This window comes from Eschrichtius robustus, chromosome 1 (assembly GCF_028021215.1).
Source record: "Eschrichtius robustus isolate mEscRob2 chromosome 1, mEscRob2.pri, whole genome shotgun sequence".
Classification (NCBI taxonomy): Eukaryota; Metazoa; Chordata; class Mammalia; order Artiodactyla; family Eschrichtiidae; genus Eschrichtius; species Eschrichtius robustus.
This window is the reverse complement of record NC_090824.1, coordinates 120,910,184-120,931,504: the sequence shown is the minus strand read 5'-3', so window position 1 is coordinate 120,931,504 and position 21,321 is coordinate 120,910,184. Positions and strand designations below refer to the sequence as shown.

Here is a 21,321-nt window from a genome sequence, read left to right as displayed (position 1 = left end):
GTTAGGATTTGGCCCTTTCACTGCCGAGGGCCTGGGTTTGATCCCTGGTTAGGGAACTAAGATCCCGCAAGCCTCGCAGTACGGCCAAAAAAATACATAAATAAAAAAAAAATAAAAGCATCACAGTAGCATCCTACAGATCAATGAATAATTCCAAAGGTAAAATGTATCTTTGGAAAAAAAAAAAAAAAAAAAAAAAGAATGGTGCTTTGAGCACTAGGTGTCCCTAGCAGTAGTGATGACTTGCTTCTTCTGCTTCCGGGCCTTATTTGTGTTGTCCCTGGAAAGCCCCCCTCCTCCGATTGGCCAACCAAATCCTCTGCATCTGCCAGGCCCAGCCTAAGTTCCCATTCCTCCACCTACTCTTTCCTGACTACTGCGCTTCACACTTGGCACTTCCCTTCTCTGAACTCTTCCAGTTTTTGGAATAAGCCATAGAATTGACTCTGCTGCCTGCCTCACGAGCATGTTGCACGTTAGTCCTTTCCCCATCGAGACCGAACACATTTGATGAGTGAACGCGACTATGCCTCATATACTCTTCTGTGTGTCCCTGCACCTTGCACAGGGCTAAGCACATTGTAGATGACTCAGTAACTTACTGATTGGTGAACGCTCAACGTGAATTCAGAGAGGAAATAGAATGCTGCATATACGACCAACTGATACTGCCTGATAAACCCACCAAGTTTTGCTTCTGATATGGTAACCCCTGTGACTTCTGTCCTCAAAGCCACAGATCCTTCTGCCTGATTCAGTACTGCCTGGACTTCGGTCTTCAGAGAAAGGACGTTATGGGCTGGTTCCGGCTGGTGGACACCCAAGATGGTTGTCATCGCCGTGCCTGTTGTCAACTGTGCGTGAGAGTCAGTCCCTGGGCTCCAGGGCAGTGTGATGGCTGGAGGTCAGCGTGCAAGGAGAAACATCGAGAGGAGGGAATGATGGTGATGTGCTGGAGAAATGGGTTGGGACCAGATTCTGAAGGCTTTACATGGCTATTAGGGGCTTGGAGTTTGTCCTATAGAAAATGGAGGGGTTTTTTTTTTTTTAACAAAAAAGGGAATGAGGTAATCAGGTTTGTTCTTTGGAACCATAATGTGGAGGCCCCTGGCTTCTTGTGGAGAAGGTAAGAAACTAGCAGAGGCAAACATGTGAAGTAGAGTTGTTTTGATTTGAAGGCTTCTTTTGTTGATGGTCAACTCTTCCCACCTTTCTTTAGATACTCTTAGTTTCCTAGGGCTGCTGTAACAGATTATCAAAAACTGGGTGGCCTAAGACAACAGAAGCTTCCTCTCCCACTTTCGGAGGCTAGAATCCAAATTTGGTCAGATCATGCTCTCCCTGAAGGCTCTAGGGGAGGATCTGTTCCCTCACTCCAATCTCTGCCTTTGTCGTCACATGGCCTTCTCGCTGTGTCTCTGTCTCTTCTCCTCTTCTTATAAGGACATCAGTCATACTGGATTAAGTCCCACCTAGTGACCTCCTTTAAACGTGATTACATCTACAAAAACCCTTTTTCCAAGTCAGGTCACATTACAAGTACTGGGGGTTAGGACTTTAACATACCCTGTTTTTGGAGGGGGACACAGTTCAACCCACAGCAGACACTTATTTGCTACACCTTATTGCTTTAGGGCTCAAGGAAGCAGTGGGCTTGCTGCTGTAACGGGCCCACTAGTTAACTCACCTGTGTAATGTGCTCTCGGGGAGGGTTAGGAAACTGCCGCCATCTCCAGTAATACCAGTAGCTCACTTAAGTAATCATGCAGGGTGGGTACACAGGACCAAGCGGCAGCAGGTGGGGAACTGACCGAAAAGAGCAGTTCGGGTGCTCTTGCAGGTGAGAAATCGTGAGACCTCGAGTAAGTTGTGGCTGTGAGAATAGACAGGAGCGGGCAGAGTGGAGGAACAGGTCTGAGGTAGAACCAGTAGGATTGGATGTCGGGGGAGGAGACACTCAAGGCTTGTTATCAGCCTGTTGGAAGATGTGAGAGTGAGTGTATGTGTACAGGGATGTAATATCTATCTGTGTATTATATATGTATGTGTTATTTTTTGGGGGGAAGATAAACAAGGCCTTAGAGACAAGTTTTTCTTTCTTTGTCTCTCATCAATTAACTCAAAAGATGCTTTATTGTGCTGGAAATGATATGGAAGAAAGTGAAGAGCAACCTTGGACATCCATGGGGATTAAAGATATTTTTAAAGGAAAAATGGGGAAAAAAGAAAATTTTGGCCCACAGCCTTCTGAGAAGTTTCCTCTCTGAATGGTGTGTAGTTGTCTCAGGGCATGGCATCCACTCACCTAAGTGAACTTCTTTTTTTTTTTTTTTTAATTTATTTATTTTTATTTTCGGCTGCATTGAGTCTTTGTTGCTGCGCGCGGGCTTTCTCTAGTTGCACTGAGCGGGGGCTACTCTTTGTTGTGGTGCTTGGGCTTCTCATTGCAGTGGCTTCTCTTGTTGCTGAGCATGGGCTCTAGGCGCGCGGGCTCAGTAGTTGTGGCTCGCGGGCTCTAGAGCGCAGGCTCAGTAGTTGTGGCGCACGGGCTTAGTTGCTCCGTGGCATGTGGGATCCTCCCAGACCAGGGCTCGAACCTGTGTCTCCTGCGTTGGCAGGCGGATTCTTAACCACTGCGCCACCAGGGAAGCCCTAAGTGGACTTCTGACACAGCCCTCCAGGCCCTTCATTCAGGTCCGTTCCAGGCCGCCCCCCAGGCTGAGACTGGGCCACTGGCTAACCTCGAGGGAGACTCACATGTTCTTTGTGAACATAAGCTGCCAGGTCCTGGCATCATCCTCATAATGTTCTCTTCACCCTTTAGTAGCTGGCTTTTGCATCTATTATCTCATTTGGTTTTCACAACCTTGGAACAATGGAAAATCCCATGACAGGGCAGAAGAACTGAATTTCAGTCCTTTTGGGTTTTTTTCTGGGAGTGGGGGTTACTGTTTGCACAAGACACTCAGCTTCTCAAAGCTCCGTTTTCTCATCAGCAGTGAACCAACAACCCCGTTCTTGTAGGATCGTTGTGAGGATGAACATCAGACAATGTATGTACAGTGCCTGGCTCAGAGCTGGTGCACAATACATATTCATTCCCTTTCCCCTCCTTTTCCATCTTCTTTCTCTTTCTTCTTCCAGGCTTTCTGACCCTTGGGGCCAGAGCTCTTTGCCATTCTATCCCACTGGAAATAAAACATAAATAAATTTAAAAATAGAGAAATTATAAACAAATTCCTGTAGAGGGTCTGTTTTAAACTCACTGGAATCAACGATAAATTGCATACTCATCCAAAGGGCTAGATTAGGGGTTTGGGAGTAATCGAAGCAAACCCTGAGAGTGAAGGCGAGAAGGAAATGTCAGAATTATAATCGGGATGAACGTAGATCTAGTTTGAGAGAGAGAGTCTGCTGCTATCTCTGTCCCTTGCCCACTCTGGTCAGTCCCAGCTGCTGTTATCTGCTTGTTCTTCCAATTGAAAACAACTCTGCAGAGCCTCATCCTTCTGGCACCCAAGGTATTAATGCAGTTGCTGGCGGATCTGGTTGGCTAACCAGGCTCAAGTGCTACCCAAGGTGCTGGAGCGTGGCCACCACCCAGGTCATCACGGCAGCGCCCCTGGGCGATGTCCACTTGGACTTAGTTTCACTCTGAAGTTAGAAAGCAGTGGCCTGCATTTCCAGCTACATAAAACTGGGAACGTTGAATCTAGTCAGGCCTGCCCCTTCAACCTTCTGTCTCTGTGCTCTCCTGTGTTTCCCTGACAGCAGTGCTTTCCCAGTGCCCTTCTACTTGCTCACATCCCGTCCTCAAATCCCTGATCAGAGGTTCCGTGTCAGAATCCCTCCCACAGAGATGTTAGCTCAAGGTGCATAGATACAGGTACCAGAAAGCTTGCTGCCACGTTGCTCGTAACCCAAAGGGCCATCCACGGGGATTTTTGGATGGATGGCTTCTTGAGCAAGTAACTCACCCTCTCAGAACTTGTAGCTCCTTGTTTGTTACACGTAAATTACTAATATCCAGCCTGACTAGCTATGAGATGATGAGTATGAAAGCACTTTCTAAATTGCAAATGGTTTTACAAATGTGAGGGATACGATGAATCAACAGTGAAAACAGTCCTTTGAGGCCTTTTACAAACAAAGGCATTTTTATATATTTAAAATCTTGCCACTCACAAATTTAATATTTGAGGTTTTGCCGACCTGGGGAGCAGTCGCATAGCAGTTTGCAGTTTCACTGAGGTGTATATATTTTCGTCCATCCATAAGCGTGAATATCTCCCAGGAGGATGAGAAGTGAATAGATGAAGTAGTAGAAGTTAAAATAAGATTACATTACAGAGTCTTTAAAGGTTCATTAAAACAGATATCTGTGCAGTATGTTTTATGCCCCTATCAAAGGGCTCTGGTTTATTGGGAGTGAGACAAAAAGGTAAAAATTAGAAATATGCTGTGTAATTAGGTAAGCCATAAATACACTCTAAAAACAATTAGTAAGCATAGCAACAACAAAAAAAGCATACCAATATACACCATTATTATAAACAGATTCTGTAGCCTGGCGCTCTAGAAGAACTTCTGGAATTAAGTTTAATTTTATTACATTTAAATGGGGGGGAAAAAGTCCCACCCGAGACTATGCAGATGCAGTTACGAGTGGGCTTTATTGTTTGTTACGGGTGTGAGTGTTTATTTTTCTCCCATTTGACATTCTGGATGTAGATAGTGCAGGGTTGGTGTGGAGCCCTGCAGTTGTCTGGGGTGCAGGCTCCCTTCCATTTCTGCTCTGCCACCCCCAGGGTGTGGCACTGGTCCTTCTGGGCTGTGGCCACCACCTGCCAATTTGGAGCAAGGGGGGTAAGGGGGTCACGCCCCCTCGCTTCTTTATGACGCGTCCTAGGACTTGCACACACCCCTTCCACTTCCGTCACCTGGCCACACCTAGATGCACAAGAATCTGGGAATGAATTCTTTACTGTGAGTAGCTATGTGCCCAACTAAAAGCCAGAGATTGTGTCACTCAAGGAAGGGAAGCACAGACGTTGGGGAGCAATGCGCAGGTGCTCCCACCTTTCAGCCTCCTGTCTGCCCAGGAGCTGATGGCTTGTAAGGGAGGAAGAGAGACAAGTCAGTGCAAGAAGATTGTGACTCAAGGCTTATCCAATCTGTCAGGGAGTTCCTGGGGCAGTTTAGTGCTGATGATATTTTTGGTTTCACTAAGGAAAGGTTTCGTTTGAATTAAATCATTATTGAATGACCTTTTTAACTTTCTGTTCGATGTGAAGGCTGCTCAGAGGCAGCTGTTTGAGAATGAAGAAGCAAGTGCTGACCTCCTCTGGCCTGACACAACTAGACCTCGGTGCTGTTGGAGCCGGCCTGGCGCTCACACCCCTGGCCCCAGACAAGGTCCCTCTGAAACCATGGTCAAGTGAGGCCAAGCAAGTCCACAGCGGAATTTCATCTAAGCACAGACTAAAACAGAGTTCCCATACAACCCACGATACCCACCAGACATCTTCTCCCCCGCTAGTAGGAGTAGCCACTGCTTCTTTACCATTTTGTGGTCCTGTCTGTCCTCCAGTCAGCGCTCCCTGTAGATAACATTTATTGAGATACTCAGTCATAGAATTGCCACGCTTTCTGACAGCGCCCAATCTAGAGCAAACCCTTGTTTCCTTAGACCTCCCTAAAAACCACCCAACCAAAGCCGATGCCTGGAATAGATTCTGTGGAAGGGGTGATACTGTCCTGTACATTTAGAAAATCTGTGTTCATTTAAAGGAGACTTGACTGCAACCTGGGGCCAGTTTCTTAACCTCTGAAAGCTTCAGTTTCTTGATCTATAAACTGAGGATAGTAATATCAACTTCACAAGGCTGTGAAGGTGCTTTCTAAAATTACAGAGCACATTACAAATCTAAGGAAGGCATTTAATGATGAATTCTATTTTTCTAAAATTCGATTTGAGCCAAGGTCAATGAATAGCTCAGTTTATAACCTAATTTACATGAGTAAGTAATTTTGCATTCATAGTCGCCACTTATCTGTACTTAGGAACTGGGAGCTGGATCCCTGGCCATTTCTACCCAAACCAGGGCCGTTTCAACAGGGCCCTCTTGAGAGGAAAGCTTTTCTGAAAAGAAGATAACAACTGTCATTTGAGTAGAGAAAATGAGAAAGGCAAAAGTCACATTGTGATTTATTTTGTGTCATACCTAAGTAGTTAGAAGATAGCCCCTTTTTAAAAAAGAAAATTATTATTTATTTTTGGCTGCGTTGGGTCTTCACTGCTGTGCACAGGCTTTCTCTAGTTGCAGTGAGCGGGGGCTACTCTTCATTGCAGTGCATGGGCTTCTCGTTGCAGTGGCTTCTCTTGTTGCAGAGCACGGGCTCTAAGTGCGCAGGCTTCAGTAGTTGTGGCCTGTGGGCTCAGTAGTTGTGGCTCGCAGGCTCCGTAGTTGTGGTGCACGGCCTTAGTTGCTCCGTGGCATGTGGGATCTTCCCGGACCAGGGCTCAAACCTGTGTCGCCTGCATTAGCAGGCGGATTCTTAACCACCGCGCCACCAGGGAAGTCCCAGCCCTTTCTCTTAACACCCCTTGTAAAATTTTCACTGGGCTTCAGAAGTCTAAAGGAAAACTCTAGAACTAAGACATATTTCAGCTCACTATTTCTCAGGGTCACTATCACCCCAGTTTTGTGAAGAGATGAAAAGAGGCTACCCGAAGCAGTGGAGTAAGAATCCACTCTGCCTTTTGCTTTGTATGTGACCTTGGCCAAGTACCTGACCTGACCATTACTTTCCTCATTTAGAAAATGGAAATAGAGATGCTTGCCTTACAACTGCAGTTGTCTCTTGGTATTCTTGGGGGACTGGTTCCAGGACCTCTGCAGATACCAATATCCTCTGATGCTCAAGTTCCTTTATTTAAGATAGCATAGTATTTGCATATAACCTAGCACATCCTCCCATGTACTTTAAATCATCTTTAGATTACTTATAATACCTAGTACAGTGTAAACGCTATGTAAATAGATGCCAGCATGTGGCAAATTCAAGTTTGCTTTTTGGGACTTTCTGGAATTTTTTTTCCCCAAAATTTTTGGTCTGCAGCTGGTTGAATCTGTAGATGTGCAATCCGCGGATATGGAGGACTGACTGGACTTCAGCCATCACTCCAATAGGATAATGTATGTGACAACTCCTAGCTGTGAAGTGCCATATATTCAGGAAAGGAATCATTATATTCCTGGTGGTCGCATTTTATTGGGAGAGAGCCTACAGGGCTGCTTTAGTATAACAGGCTGTATTAGAGTGCTGACTTTGTGCCAGTTGCGTGTATGATACATTGTGCCACCACTCTTGCAAGGTCTGTAGAGGGCCAAATTAAAGGAGATGTTTGTGCCTCGGTGCCAGTACTTGGAGACATAACCCAGCTGTGGGTTACACTGCTTACTCCAAGGGGAAATCTAGAAGGCACCGTAGCCTCTCGCTTTTGTGTTTCAGACAATGGATTTCATCAAGTTGGCAGCTGATTCTACCAGTCAGATTTAGACTTGATTGGAGTCTGAAATTGAAGGCTTTCTTTGCAGCATGGAGCTTACCTGTTAAGCTGGTTTCTAGAAAAACCAACCAGGGTGTCACATTTTCTTTTATGTGTGAACCAGTTAATATGGTAGGTAGCTTGGGGTTATGCTAAGGGCTAGTCTCACCAGACAACTGCTGAGAGCATTTCCTTTCTCCACCCTAGAGGTGCTCTAGGCTAGCAGACTAAAGTCATAGGTGCCCTGGCCACAATGTCATTTTCTCTTGGGCAGAAGTGGAGATAACCTTGACCGGTCCTTACCTTCCAACACCATTTTTATAAATTTATTTATTTATTTATTTTTGGCTGTGTTGGGTCTTCGTTTCTACGCGAGGGCTTTCTCTAGTTGCGGCAAGCGGGGGCCACTCTTCATCGCGGTGCGCGGGCCTCTCACTATCGCGGCCTCTCTCGTTGCGGAGCACAGGCTCCAGACGCGCAGGCTCAGTAGTTGTGGCTCACGGGCCCAGTTGCTCCGCGGCATGTGGGATCTTCCCAGACCAGGGCTCGAACCCGTGTCCCCCGCATTGGCAGGCAGACTCCCAACCACTGCACCACCAGGGAAGCCCCCAACACCATTTTTATATTTGAATTGACAAAAGTCTTATTTGCCTTCAATCCCTTATCTTTACATATGTATAGACCTTGTATATTCAGTTTATAATGCACTTTACATCTCATTGTTCTTTTATAAATTTAATAAGATCAGTCAAGCCCAAGCCCCGAGGGGTGCCAAGCACTGTGCTAGGTGGACTCTGGAGATTCAGAGAAAAGGGGACAGATTTCCCTGTCCACATGGCACTCACAGTCAAGTCAGAGAATCAGTTGTATTTACATCTAATTAATGTCAAGACAGCATGTCAAACCCAGCCATCGAGATGGGTCCCAGGTTTAGCACATTTCTCTTAATGGTCCTATGAGTTTGGTTGTGACACTCTTTTCATGGATGAGGAAAGTGAGCCCAAGTGGCCTTAAGTGGCTTCTGTGGTCGCCCAGCTAAAGTGGTCTGACTTGTAAGCACTGGCCTTTTCTACCCCTACACACTACCCTGCTGCTCTTGCCTTGTCAGCGTGCTTTCATAGCATGCTGCCATATCACGGTGACAGATTAATGTCTCTGTTAATCATATAGAAGTTATATTTTGGGTTGACTGCTCTCTCCAGACATTTAGGATAAGCGCCTTAGTTATCTGGATACCTCCTAAATCTTACTTCACTAGCTAACTGATCTCCTCATTGGCTGATGGTTTCTGTTCGCTTCAAGGTGTACTGTTTCTAACCTTTTCCTGCTTCACCTTTCCCCACATCCATGCTCATCCTGCCCAGGACCTGCCTGAGGTTTGAGCCAGATCCCATCCACATTCCCTCCAGTGGAAGCATTACCCTTTTTTTAGGTGTTCTTTGCACTTTTTTAGAAACAGGTTTGAGGATGGGGGGAAGGTACATTTTGCAAAGTATTCATGATTAGTGTGAGGGTGTAAATTTGGAGAAGTTAATCAATTAAATGGTATCCCTGATTCTCTCTTTTTTTTTTTTTTTAATTTATTTTATTTATTTATTTTTGGCTGTGTTGGGTCTTTGTTGCTGCGCACGGGCTTTCTCTAGTTGGGGTGAGCGGGGGCTACTCTTCGTTGCGGTGCGTGGGCTTCTCACTGCGGTGGCTTCTCTTGTTTCGGAGCATGGACTCTAGGTGCGTGGGCTTCAGCAGTTGTGGCACGTGAGCTCAGTAGTTGTGGCGCATGGGCTTAGTTGCTCCGCGGCATGTGGGATCTTCCCGGACCAGGGCTCGAACCTGTGTCCCCTGCATTGGCAGGTGGATTCTTAACCACTGCGCCACCAGGGAAGCCCTTGATTCTCTCTTGATGTTATCACAGTAACTCATTTATATGGCACCAGTTTACAAAGGACTTCCTGTCTCTTATCTCACTGATCCCTCACTAACAACCCTGAGAGGGTGGGAACAAGGGAGTTTAAGTAAATCCCCCAGGCCACCCAGCCAGTAAGTGCCAGAAGAGGAAATGTGAGTCCGTTCTTCCAGCTCCCAGTCCTGGGCTTTTGCTCTCTGCCAAGTCACGGCAGAATATGGACTTAGTGCTAATAAAGTTGGCTCCAGTGCTGAGAGTGGTCGTTACTCACTTTATTCCTTCCGGCATCCAAGAGAATCTTCTCAATTATAAATGATTGCCTCCAGCATTAGCCCTGAGGACACCGCTGAGGGTCCCAGTGCTTTCACCCAATTTCCAGCCTCCTGTTAAATCTCTGAGGGGCATGAGTGCATCACAAATGAAGGGTAGCCTTCAAGATTGCAGCCGAGGGGGATAAGATTTCCTAGGAACGAGGACATTTCAGAGGAAAGAGAAGGTAAACTCTAGTGACTGCCAAGTTGTCATAATATAAACGGGGAACTTATTTTTAAGTGCTCAAATGTCCATATACATAGTCATTTGGAGTCCACATTTTCCTCCGAAGAGAATGCTTCCTGGGCTGTTGTGTACATTAACTAATGTAGGTCCTTAATTGAGGAGATATATATATGCATATATACACACACATATATATGTGTATATATGTGTATATATATATATGTGTGTGTGTGTGTGTGTGTGTGTATATATATATATATATGGCCGCACAGCCCATGGCATGTGGAATCTTAGTTCCCCCACCAGGGATCAAACCTGCGTCCCCTGCATTGGAAGTGCAGAGTCTTAATCACTGGACCACCAGGGAAGTCCCAAGGAGACATTTTAAACAAATTCTGAGGATTTATATGCCGTCACTGCTAAAATGTAAAGAGGAAAAAAAAAAGTATAAAATAAGCCCTCTCAAAGAGTTTGTTATTTCTATTACTCTTGTTATGATTATGATTTTATCATTTGAATGTTCCTTTAGAGTTAGTCTATGAGACCTTCAAAGCAGCCTACCCACATTCTTCATAACCATACCTCCAACCCAAGGTGAGCATTTTTGGAATTTCTTTTTAAATTAGAACCCTGGAAGGCTTCTAGCTAGTAAGCCATCACGGGTTTCTAGGTCTGCCAACTAGCTTATTGTCTTCAACCAGCGTCAACTTCCTTTTACATCATGTGACCCACTTCCAGATTTTAAAAACTGTGACAGCATCAGAGGTAGATTCACTTCCTCCTGTGATTAAGTCAGAGAGAGGGGTGGGTGGGAAGGATGGGTGAGTGAGAGTGGTGGTGGGGACTGTTAAATGGTTTAAACTTTTGGTGGTGTCTTTTGCCGGTAAAGAGTTAGGAAAGGGGATGGCCTTCGGTGTGGTCAGGGCAGCCAGAGCCCTGAGAACAGGAAAGCCCCGCCCACCCTCAGCCTTTCTCCAAGGACTGGTCTTGTCAGACCTACTGGTTGGGAAGAGCTGCCCTAGATTATCTAGGAGAGATTCAAGGGGACCCAAAGCCCAGGCATTTAACACTTAGTGCTTTACCCGATGATAAATTATAATGTAGCTGATTGGTCTGTAGGAAACAGTTGCTCAAATGCCTTTTCACCTTCTCAGTGGCAACAAAGTATATGTGACAAAGCTCTTACATTAAAGATTTAGAGATTCCGGTTAGGATATTTAAAACCTTATGCCAGGTGGGAGATGGTATCGTATACCTCACACCAAATTGCTGAGTCTTACAGCTGGGCATTGAGATTTTTTTAAAAGCAGTGTTTGAGGTGGAAGAGAACAATTTTTAGAGAAAATGTAGTCAACTTCATTGAAATGGAATAAATGATGATTATAGCTGATTGTTTGACAGTTTGGGCTGGTGTTTCTAAAATGAAATTAACTACAGAGTTCTTGAAATGGGGTCATCAGGTTAGAATTCAGTTGTCTGCGAAGATCAATGATTTCTGTCTTCTCAGCTTACCTGGCAGGCAGGGGTAATATATCACAACTAGGTGTGAAGTGCATTTGCATTCTTTTTTTTTAGTAGTCACCAGCGCGTTCAGTATTTTTACGTAATGAAAGAATTGAATGTTATGGCAACAAAATTCATTCTTCACACTGGAACTACCACTGCATACTTAGGTAATTAATTGGTAAACCTTTCTATCTTAAAAAAATAAAATAAAATAAATATATCCCCAGGGCCTGGCACAGTACCTAGCAGAGATGGTTTTTGTTTGTTTTTTTTTAATAGATCTTTATTGGAGTATAATTGCTTCACAATACTGTGTTAGTTTCTGTTGTACACCAAAGTGAATCAGCCATATGCATACATATTTCCCCATATCTCCTCCCTCTTGCGTCTCCCTCCCATCCTCCCTATCCCACCCCTCTAGGTCGTCTTAGAGCACCGAGCTGATCTCCCTGTGCTATGCAGCTGCTTCCCACTAGCTAACTATTTTACATTTGGTAGTGTATATATATACAGTCGATGCTACTCTCACTTTGCCCCAGCACACGTGTTTTTGATGGGGCTAAAATGATTGAATCAGTGAATGACTGAATAAGTGAAAAACATAGGATGAGGTTCAGGAAAAAGACTACAAGAGCAGTTGTTATTAAAAGACTGCCATCCCTGAAATTACTATTATCGATGCCAATTCTCATTTATGTTTATGAATCTTTAGGAATTTTGGAGTATACTTTATAGCCCATTACTCTAGTTAAGAGAAGAAAATTCTTTTTTAAAAAAAAAATATTTATGTATTTGGTTGCACTGGGTCTTAGTTGCAGCTCCAAGGCTCCTTAGTTGTGGCTCCAGGGCTCCTTAGTTGTGGCATGCGAACTCTTAGTTGCAGCATGCGTGTGGGATCTAGTGTCCTGACCAGGGATCGAACCTGGGCCCCCTGCGTTGGGAGCGTGGAGTCTTATTCACTGCGCCAGCAGGGAAGTCCCAGAAAATTCTTAAATGTAAACTTTTTACCTAAAAAGTGTAAAACTTTAATTTTTCTAATGGTGTTTCAGCAGTTGTTATTAAAAATCACTAGCCTACACATATATTTCAGGAAGGGGCTCCAGGCTTGTGTAATATTGACAGGGCAAGAGAATCTTTGGTTGCCGAATAAGCTCCCTGGTCTTCCTTTCTGTGCTAATTTGCTGTAGAGACAGTTCGGGTTTCTTTCTAAGGTTCTGTCCCAGCCACTCCGGTTGTGGAAGTGGCCATCTACTGGTAGCTCTTGTATAATAAAGTCCTCTGAGGTAATATTTCTACACAATCATTTTTAACCAAAAGAAAATGTTGGCGATCTCAGGTGGTGGCAGGCTCCCTCATGGGAACGAGAATGGCTGGAATGGAAGGTAGGGCATAAAGAAGGTCTTCCCTCTTTGTGGCTCAAGAACAACTGTGGGCAGCCTCTTTGAGCAGCTTGGTTGGATTTCATCCTTTTCACCATGTTATTCTTTGCCCTTGACCCACTTGTCCCCACCTGGCTTTAAGCTCTCTGGTCCAAAAGGACCGACTCCATGTCCACCTTTTAAATAGATACTCATTCAGCAGCACTGCAGCTAAAGAAAAGAGGAGGGACGGGATTGACGTGGGGAATGAGGCTCATAGGCACATCGATGGAGGGAACCTGAGACAGACGTCCCACACATAACAGCTTTGCATATGGACAGACCTGATTTCCTTGTATGCATCTTTCTATGGGGCTGTCTGGGCCATTAAGAATCACCCTGACTCATACTTCTGGTTTTCAGTTCAACTTCTAGGAATGCATTATTTCACACCCTGTGGAGGTGGAACTTGGTGTCACAGATGAGGAAGGCAGCCCCCTATACCCCCTCAGCCTATCTGGAACCCAGCAGGTGTGAGGAAACCAGCTACCGCATCTCTGAGAAGCCCACAGAGGTACTCCATAGCCCTGATCTGTCTGAAACACGCAGCTTCTGAGAATAACGCGTTCTCCCTGAGTGCCAAATAACTGGGCTTGAAATTTTAATTCTGTCAAAGCTGGTTGTCAGAGTTTGATGAGGTGCAGAATAGGTACATAGTCTCAAATTTTTATCTCCCCACAAATTGCTTCGCAGTTACAATAGGAATGAAAAATAGAAATTATGTAGTGGAGAAATGGGACAGTACTTAATGAAATGATAAAAATGAATACTGCCCACAAACATGATGTACCTCCAGAGGTGATACCCTGAGAAGGACACAAAATCACTTGACTCGAATTCTAGCCCAACATGCAAAAGCTGAATCTATTATGAGGAGACATCACTCAAATCCAAACTGAGAGAGAGTCTATAAAATAACTGGCCCGAATTCTTTAAAATGTCAACATCATAAAAGACAAAGGAAAGCTAAAAAGCTGTTAGAAATTAAAGGAAACTAAACAAATACAAAAACTAAATGCAATACGTGATCTTGCACCAGGAAAAAAAAAAATCTTGTCAAAGGACATTATTGGGATAATTGATGAGATTGGAATATTGACTTGGATAGAAAGTATTAATGTGACATTTCCTGAAGTTGTTTACTCTGGTTACATAAGAAAATTCCCTTTTTAGGAAATACATACTGAAGTATTAAGGAATAAAAGGGCATGATGTATACAACCTATTTGTAAATGGTTTAGATTAAAAGAAAACTATACACACACACACACACACACACAGAGACAGAGAGAGGGACAGAGGGGAAGCAAACGTGACAAAATGTTACAAATTGGTAGAGTATAAGAATTTTTTTGAACTTTTCTGAAATGTTGAGATTATTTCAAAATAAAAGGTTTTTAAAAACCATCCTTTCATTATCCTACCATCAAAAACAAATTGAACAAAATACCCAGTTGTTTCATCTACCCAGGGATGGGTCAGCAATCAGCTGAAAGGGCTGGAAAGAGACTTCTGGCCCCCTCCTGCCCCCTCATCCTTACTCCTAAGTCAAATGGCCGGATGTGGATGATTCCTGCAGAGACACCAACCAACAGGTCCAGACTCTATTTCAAGGGCAACAGGCCCAGGGAACTGCTAGGCGAGATTGTTCTTCTCCGCATCTCAGCCCCAGAGAGCCAAGAATTCTCTCAGCAACAGTAATGGTGGCTGCAAATTGAGGTCAGTAGGAAAACAGATCTGTTTTGGGTTGTAAAGTCGCACATAATGCGATGAGTGAACAGAAAAGAATGTACCCCAGTGAAGGGACGGCCTGTGAACTCCGGGTCTGGTTCTGAATATTCTTATGATGCCTAGCATAGAAAACAGGAAACATCAGTTAAAATGGGAAATTGCTGTGGGCTGAATTACTGTAATTCCTCGTCTTACTTAGAAGTCGGCATGGAGTAGGCCTTCATCCACAGCCTGCCGTCTCCTGCTCTTCCACTTCTTGATAATTTTGCCCTTTCTTAAGGGTGGTGCGTTACCAAGCAAAGAGGCTCTTCTTAGGCTGGAATTTCTACCTTTAAGTATGCTTAGAAACTGTGTTTTTAAAGAGCTGTTTGTCCCCACCCCCACCGTCTCTCGGTTAAAAGCAGCCTGGCTCTGCCTCTGCTTCTGGTTCCCTCCTCCTGCCCCCTCTTTCTTTCTAAGTAGGCGAGATCCAGCACACAGAGCGACTCACAGCCTGGCTTAATAATAACCCAGCAATAAATGACATAGCCATTATCATGGTAGACGGATAAACAGAGGGACATTCCCCAAAGCTGTGAGCCCAACCGCAAATTAGCTTTTCGGTCCTCCCCGCATCTCCATCATTCCTTTGGGGTCCTCTAAAGTATCAGGGAAGTTCTGGCAGCCTGTCCAAGCTGTAAAATGGAGATAATTATTCCTGCTCACTGCCTGCCTCGCTGAGTTGCTTTAGGGCTCACATGGGATGATGAATGGCAAAGTAGTGAGACACTGGAAGCAATATACAAATAAGAGGTGGTGTTAGTTCTCTTACTGGCTGAGGATCTGACTAAAGTAGTTTGGGCCCGTGCCCTTTGGAAGAAGGACAGTTTTTCTGTGTGGCCTGGGCTGCACCCTCTGATGGGCAGTCCATCTTGGCTGTCTGTTTCTTGTCCCAAGTGCTCAGCTTGCCCTTCTGGCTTTCCTGCGGCCACCTCTCTTTTTCCTGTCTCTTTGTTCCATCTGTTGGTTTTCTGCCTCACCAATGAGAAAGTAAGCTTGATGAAAGCCAAAGTCTTGTCTGTATGGTCTGCAGGTGTTACCCCAGTGCTTAGAATAGCGCTTGACTCCTGGTAGGCACATAACTATTGGAATGAATGAATGAATGAATGAACAAACAGATGAAATGCTTCCCATCCTCAGTTTTCTCATCTTCTGTTGGCTCCCTGTTTTGCACAATCCTGCTCATGCCCATGATGAGAACTTGTAGTAGCCAATGGTGGACTCCTGGCCCATTTCTTGCTCCTAAGCTCCACAACTCCAGATCCAAATGCCCAGTGCCTATGTGGAAAAAGCTCAGTAAAGAAGGGATTACGAGTATAGATTCTGGAAGCAGAATATTTGTTCACTGGTGTTGATCTGGGGCAAAGGATGTAACTTCTTTCTGCCAGGGCTTCCTCGTCCTTAAAATGGGGGTTAATAATAATGCTGGCCTTATACGTTTGCTGACACAATTAAATGATTTAATACATGTAAAGACCTTAGAATGTTGCTTGGTACATAGTGAGCCCTCAGTAGAGCTCACTGGACAGGGATTTTCATTCTGGTTTAGTGTTCCATCTGGGAAATTGGGGTGACTGCCTTTTCTTCATATAAAAGGGGCACTCTTTATATGCCGAATCCTGAACTGTTTTCTCCCAACAAAGTGCGGGTTTATTCTTTGCTTGTGGTGTTTGGACCATGGGTACCTGTGCAGCCCCTGCTCAGCTCTAGAAAAGTGCATTCTCAACTCAGCAAACATGCTGGCTGACACAGGTCATGAACTGTGGGACCCCAAATTCCCCTTGGTCTGCAAACTCCCATTTTCCCACCACCCCCCAGTCTAGGGGAAGATACTGTACAGGTTCACTCCTCAAGCTCTGGCTTCTAGAAATTCAGTCCCTTCTTCGGCTATGTGGGTGATTTAGGCAGCAGGTAGTGGGTTATGTTCAGATTAAAAAAAAAAAGACCCCCTTAAAGGGGAGGCCCCATGTTCATGTGCCGTCTTGTCTGTAACTGTAGTCCTGTCACAATTCAGTAGAGATTTTCATCACCCTGGTCAGGAAATTCATGGTGAAGGTTACTACAGCAACCTTCACTCTGCTCTGGAAAGCATATCGCTTACAATGGGGCCTTTCAGTGGTGGGGCCCCGAAGCTGGGCAGTGATTTGGTCTATTCAGAACACAATGGGGCAAAACAGAATAGAAAGGAACTGCACATTGTTTCAGGCTCCCGCTGCCATCTGTAGAATTGCACATCGTTGTTCATCCTTGTGCCCAACTTAAGTTTTGTTTCTCCTGTAACACACTTTTAATTTCACGACGCACATGCCTACCAGTTGAAGTGCATTTCATGGAAGTTTAAATAATAGTAAGAATTCTATAGGGGTGTACAAACTCAGACAGAAAGTGCTACAGAAATACCTTTGAGAAAAGGTGGTATAGGCTTTTGATTTAGAGACAAGGGAAACACAAACTGGGTTTGTTTAAAAATATTCAAACCACTCTTCAGAATCGATCGATTTGCCTTGGACTCCTGTAAAACAGCCACAGATTTTTTTTTTTTTCCAAGGGAGAAAATTTTAAATGACAGGAAAAAATAAATAAAATAAAATCACCCTTGCCCTTATTCACAGCTACTCAAAACAAACCCACCCACTAAACAGAATTTATCCACTGATAGTAAATGACTGGTTCACTTACATTTTTTTAAAAAAACTAGAGAATGTTACAGAGGTTTTTCAAAGCTGAATTTAGCTATTAAGCATGTGAGCAGTAGTTGTACCAAGCCAAAGAACTGTGGTTTCCTTAGAATGGAAGTTGGAAGGAAACTTTTTTCTTCTTTAATTTTTCTTTTCCTTTAGTGCCTTTATGGTATTTTATTTATTCACACGGCTTGCCCCATGATCAAACAACTTTTCTTTGTTGTATGTTTATATCTCTAGGGTTGTTTCATGCCCTTCCCTTCTTTAATGTTTCCCGTATGTTTAATTTAAATCATTTGCCTTTTATCTTTCTCAGCATCTCAAGCTCTGTCTCTCTTTTCTAACCTTTGTACTCTTCTTGCTGCACCCAATTCAAAAAAAAAGAAATTGAAATGAGCTTTTCTTCTGAGTGCAAAGCGAAGGTACTTCTGTATCTTAAACCCAGCCAACCTCCATCAAGCAAATGGTGATTCCATTTTGCTTTTGATTCCAGTGAACCTTAATTGACGTGTGGTCACTCCCAGGTATCTTTGGGTGTTGGTTATTTGATCAGTAAGTAATACTGTGCTTTTGGCTCAACTCCCAGGAAGAGAAGGGGGGGGTCACAGCCAGGGAGAACATTAGAACTGCTGGCGCTAGGTTTCCTCATATTTTGGGTCTCAGGGTTCGTGTAGAAAGGAACTTCTGTGCCCTCGGGAGCAGAGTGTAGCACAAATCCTTTCAGCATTTCTGCAACCAGAAGCCATGCAAATGTTTTTGCAAATCCACTTGTGGTCTTGCTGGCAGTTTTTGAGCACAACCCTCTTTGTGAGGCGGTGATGTTGACATTGATTTTCTATTCACTGTCCTGCCCCAAAGTGAACACACTGTTTTCTATATAACTGGGCAGGCACCACACTCTTCTCTACCTAAACTGAGGGCAGCCTCGGTTTGTCTCGGTTCTTGCATAAGGTGATTTCTGTTATTACTGCTTTGGGATCATTTGTGTGTCAATTCCAGCCCTCTTGACTCTCATTCCTGTCCCTAGTACAAGGAAGACCAGAGTTTGTTACCCGCTCTTGACTTTGCAGGGCTGGGAGCGGCTGTGGTTTGGCCTTGGAAGCTCTGTAACAAGTTCCTCCAGCGGATCCCTAGCTGGGACCATTTTGGCTGAGCGAGAATTTCTGTGAGGTTATTTTTAACCTGAGTGTCTTTATTGTGTTGAGAGGCACCTTTGCCACAAAGGAAAACCATCATCTATCTGGTCCCAAAAGAATTTTGAATGAGAAGCCTGTCCTTACTGAAGACCAGGGTGTGGGGCTCTGGCCTTGAAATTGGCCGCTGAGGAGTCCTTTGAAGGCAGAGGCCCAGTGTCGCAGGGTGGCTCCAACCCTTTGGCCTCTCCACTTCACTGAGGCCTCTCACGACACCCATTATCTTTGCAGGAGTCAATCCTACCTGTGCCTAAAACGCCCCTGTTGAGAGCAGCAATCTCTGTTCCCGAGCCGAGGTAGTACTTCATCCACCTTGCCACGTGGGACCTAAAAGGCAGTTCCAGGCACTGCATTTGAAACCTTGCTATCAGAGAACAGCTCCCTTGACACACTTTCACAGAGTGGGGAATCCATTTCGTTTGTCTTCCATGGCCTCCACGGAAGCTGCTGTGGGTTTCCAAACCCACCAGTACAGATCTGGACTCCATGACTCTCTGTGGCCAAGTTTTTCATCTGTTACACGGGGATCATGGTACCTCCCCAGTTCTACAATTCCTTTGAAAACAAATGAAACAAAGCACCTAACAGAGTGTTTGGCACATAGTAGGTGCTCAAGAAAAGCAGTGCTCATTCTTTGCTCCCCGACCACTGTGGACCACACCTCTAGATGACGTGGGTTGCCTTTTTGATGCTGTACTATATTTCACAGAATACAATGAGCAATGAGTAACAATCACAGAAACTTTCTTGGATTTTCTATGGAGTTGTGAACTTTAAGCTGGTGTGACCCACCCTGGCCTCATAATCACATCAGATATGGTTAACTTGCATTTTGTTTTCAATTTTAGTGATTCCGGCAGACGAAAGTTACTACTGGAAGGAGCACATGGAATTCTACAGAGATCTCTAGTTAGATTACAGCTTTCCAATTTCTGTGGGCATTTCCCCGCATTTTCTGGAGATTGCCTTTCTCCTTTACCTACTTGTTTCCGATTTTTAAGCCAATGCTTTGACTTTTTTTCCCTCCGTAAACAGAGACCTGTATCTTGGGTAGAAGGCAAGGGGTATTAGGAAAGTGGTCCCCAAAGTGCCGAGTCTATGCACCTTTGCATGCAAGATAACCCAACTAGAAAGCAGATATTAAAACTTCTATTTACATTTATCTTAATGTTAAAACCTAGGAAGAAATTAAGCTCTTCATATATTTACTATTTGGATGGACACCAGTGCCCTTATGCAGTCTGATTGCCAGAAGGTTGTGGTTCACAAATGATCATGTTTATTTGAGTATTTTAAAATATTTAAATGCCTAGACTCATTTGATTGTTTTTCCCAGAACTTTTGTGGGTGATCAAAACCTTTGCTACATACGGGCTTGCTGGGGAGGGGCTGGCGGTAGAGAGCCAACCAGGGCTGGAAGACTCGAGTTCTGGTCCTGGTTCTCCTGCCAAGTAGCTCGCACCATGGACACGTACCACTTCTCTGGGCCTCAGACTCCTCATCTGTACAGTAAGAGCTTTGGACTGGTTGATGAATAGGCAAGGCCCCTTCCACCTATAATATGTTCGGATTCAGAATGTAAGTGTCGAAGTATTATGCCCCTTCCTTACCCCTCTTCCTTTGTAGTTTGTTTCAACCCCTTCACTTTTTTGCCTGTAAGGCATCAGTCCGTGACTCAAGTGGTCCTTACTGTAGTTCACGACAGGCTTCCTTTTTAGTTGGTTAAATTCCCGATGTGTCTTCTCTGGCAATGACTGCCTTCCTTCTACTTTGCCATAGTAGATCCCTATTCCTAGGGACTCCTGGGATTCTAATGTCTCACATATTATGTAATTATGCATCACTTGAGCATCGTGAAACTGTAAGAGTTCCATATTTCTTTACTGAATCTTGCCTCTGCCAATATCGTCTTATCAGCCAGATTTGAGATGACAGTATTCTTTCTTGAAACATCAGATATGCAATCAGAGCACTGGTTCTGGCTACCAGCATTCCCAGGTCACTTATTATTATTAATAACTTTACTTAGCACTTAGGGTAGGCTAGACAGTATAATACAACCTCTCCATGCGTGATCTTATTTAATGCCCTCAAAAGCCCTGAATGGTAGATACTGTTATTATCTCCATTTTACAGAAAAAGAAACTGGGGCTTAAAGATTGGAATCCTTGCAATGCCATTTGTTTGGAATGTCCTTGAAACATTTAGCTTCCTTAGAAGTCTTTCCAATTGTAGGGGTACTAAAACCTCTATCCATTTAGAACCCCCTCCCCTCAGAGTGAAGAAACTACTCTGTTTCTCTCTCTCTGCCTAACCTCTCTTTACCTTCCTTTCCAATTTCTGTTTTTTTAAAAATCTGTATTTGCTTGCAGTTGAACGTTAGTAAGGATTCACGCTGGTCAGCGGAAGGCAAAGCCTACCTGTTGGTGGCCTCCCCCCAAACAGGAAGAGCAGAATAACTAGGGTCCTGGATAATTTCCCAGGGAAGCTGTGCTGATCTCCCAAATTGTTTTGTTTGTTTGTTTGTTTTTTGTTTTTGTTCTTTTGCAAATTCATCCACAGAACTTGCTTTTTGAACTGAGGAGGGTGGGTGCACAGCAGGTACGTGGTAAGAGACCCTTGGAAATTCCGTAGGCACCCGAAACATAAATACGAGATATTCGTGTCTCTGCTCCTTGCTGAGCAGGCGCCCAGGCCTGTCCACACCCGCGCGGCCCGGTGCTGGCCTTCCACAGTTCAGCTGTGGTTTCTGAGAGAGAAGCTGATAACAGGAGACATACTTCCTGAAGTGTGAAGGTTT

At 44.4% G+C, this 21,321-nt stretch overlaps 1 protein-coding gene across 2 annotated transcripts in view; it reads left to right on the top strand.

The window, feature by feature from the left end:
* MYO1E (myosin IE) overlaps positions 1-21,321 on the top strand; it is a 202,243-nt gene that overhangs the window by 50,683 nt on the left and 130,239 nt on the right. The window contains exon 2 of one of the 2 annotated variants that reach the window (XM_068552635.1): positions 13,241-13,391. The exons of the other annotated variant lie outside the window; for it this stretch is intronic. Coding sequence (XP_068408736.1) covers positions 13,299-13,391 — 93 coding nt within the window. The 5' untranslated portion in view covers positions 13,241-13,298. The remainder of the gene's footprint in view (positions 1-13,240; positions 13,392-21,321) is intronic. 2 annotated transcript variants of the gene reach the window in all.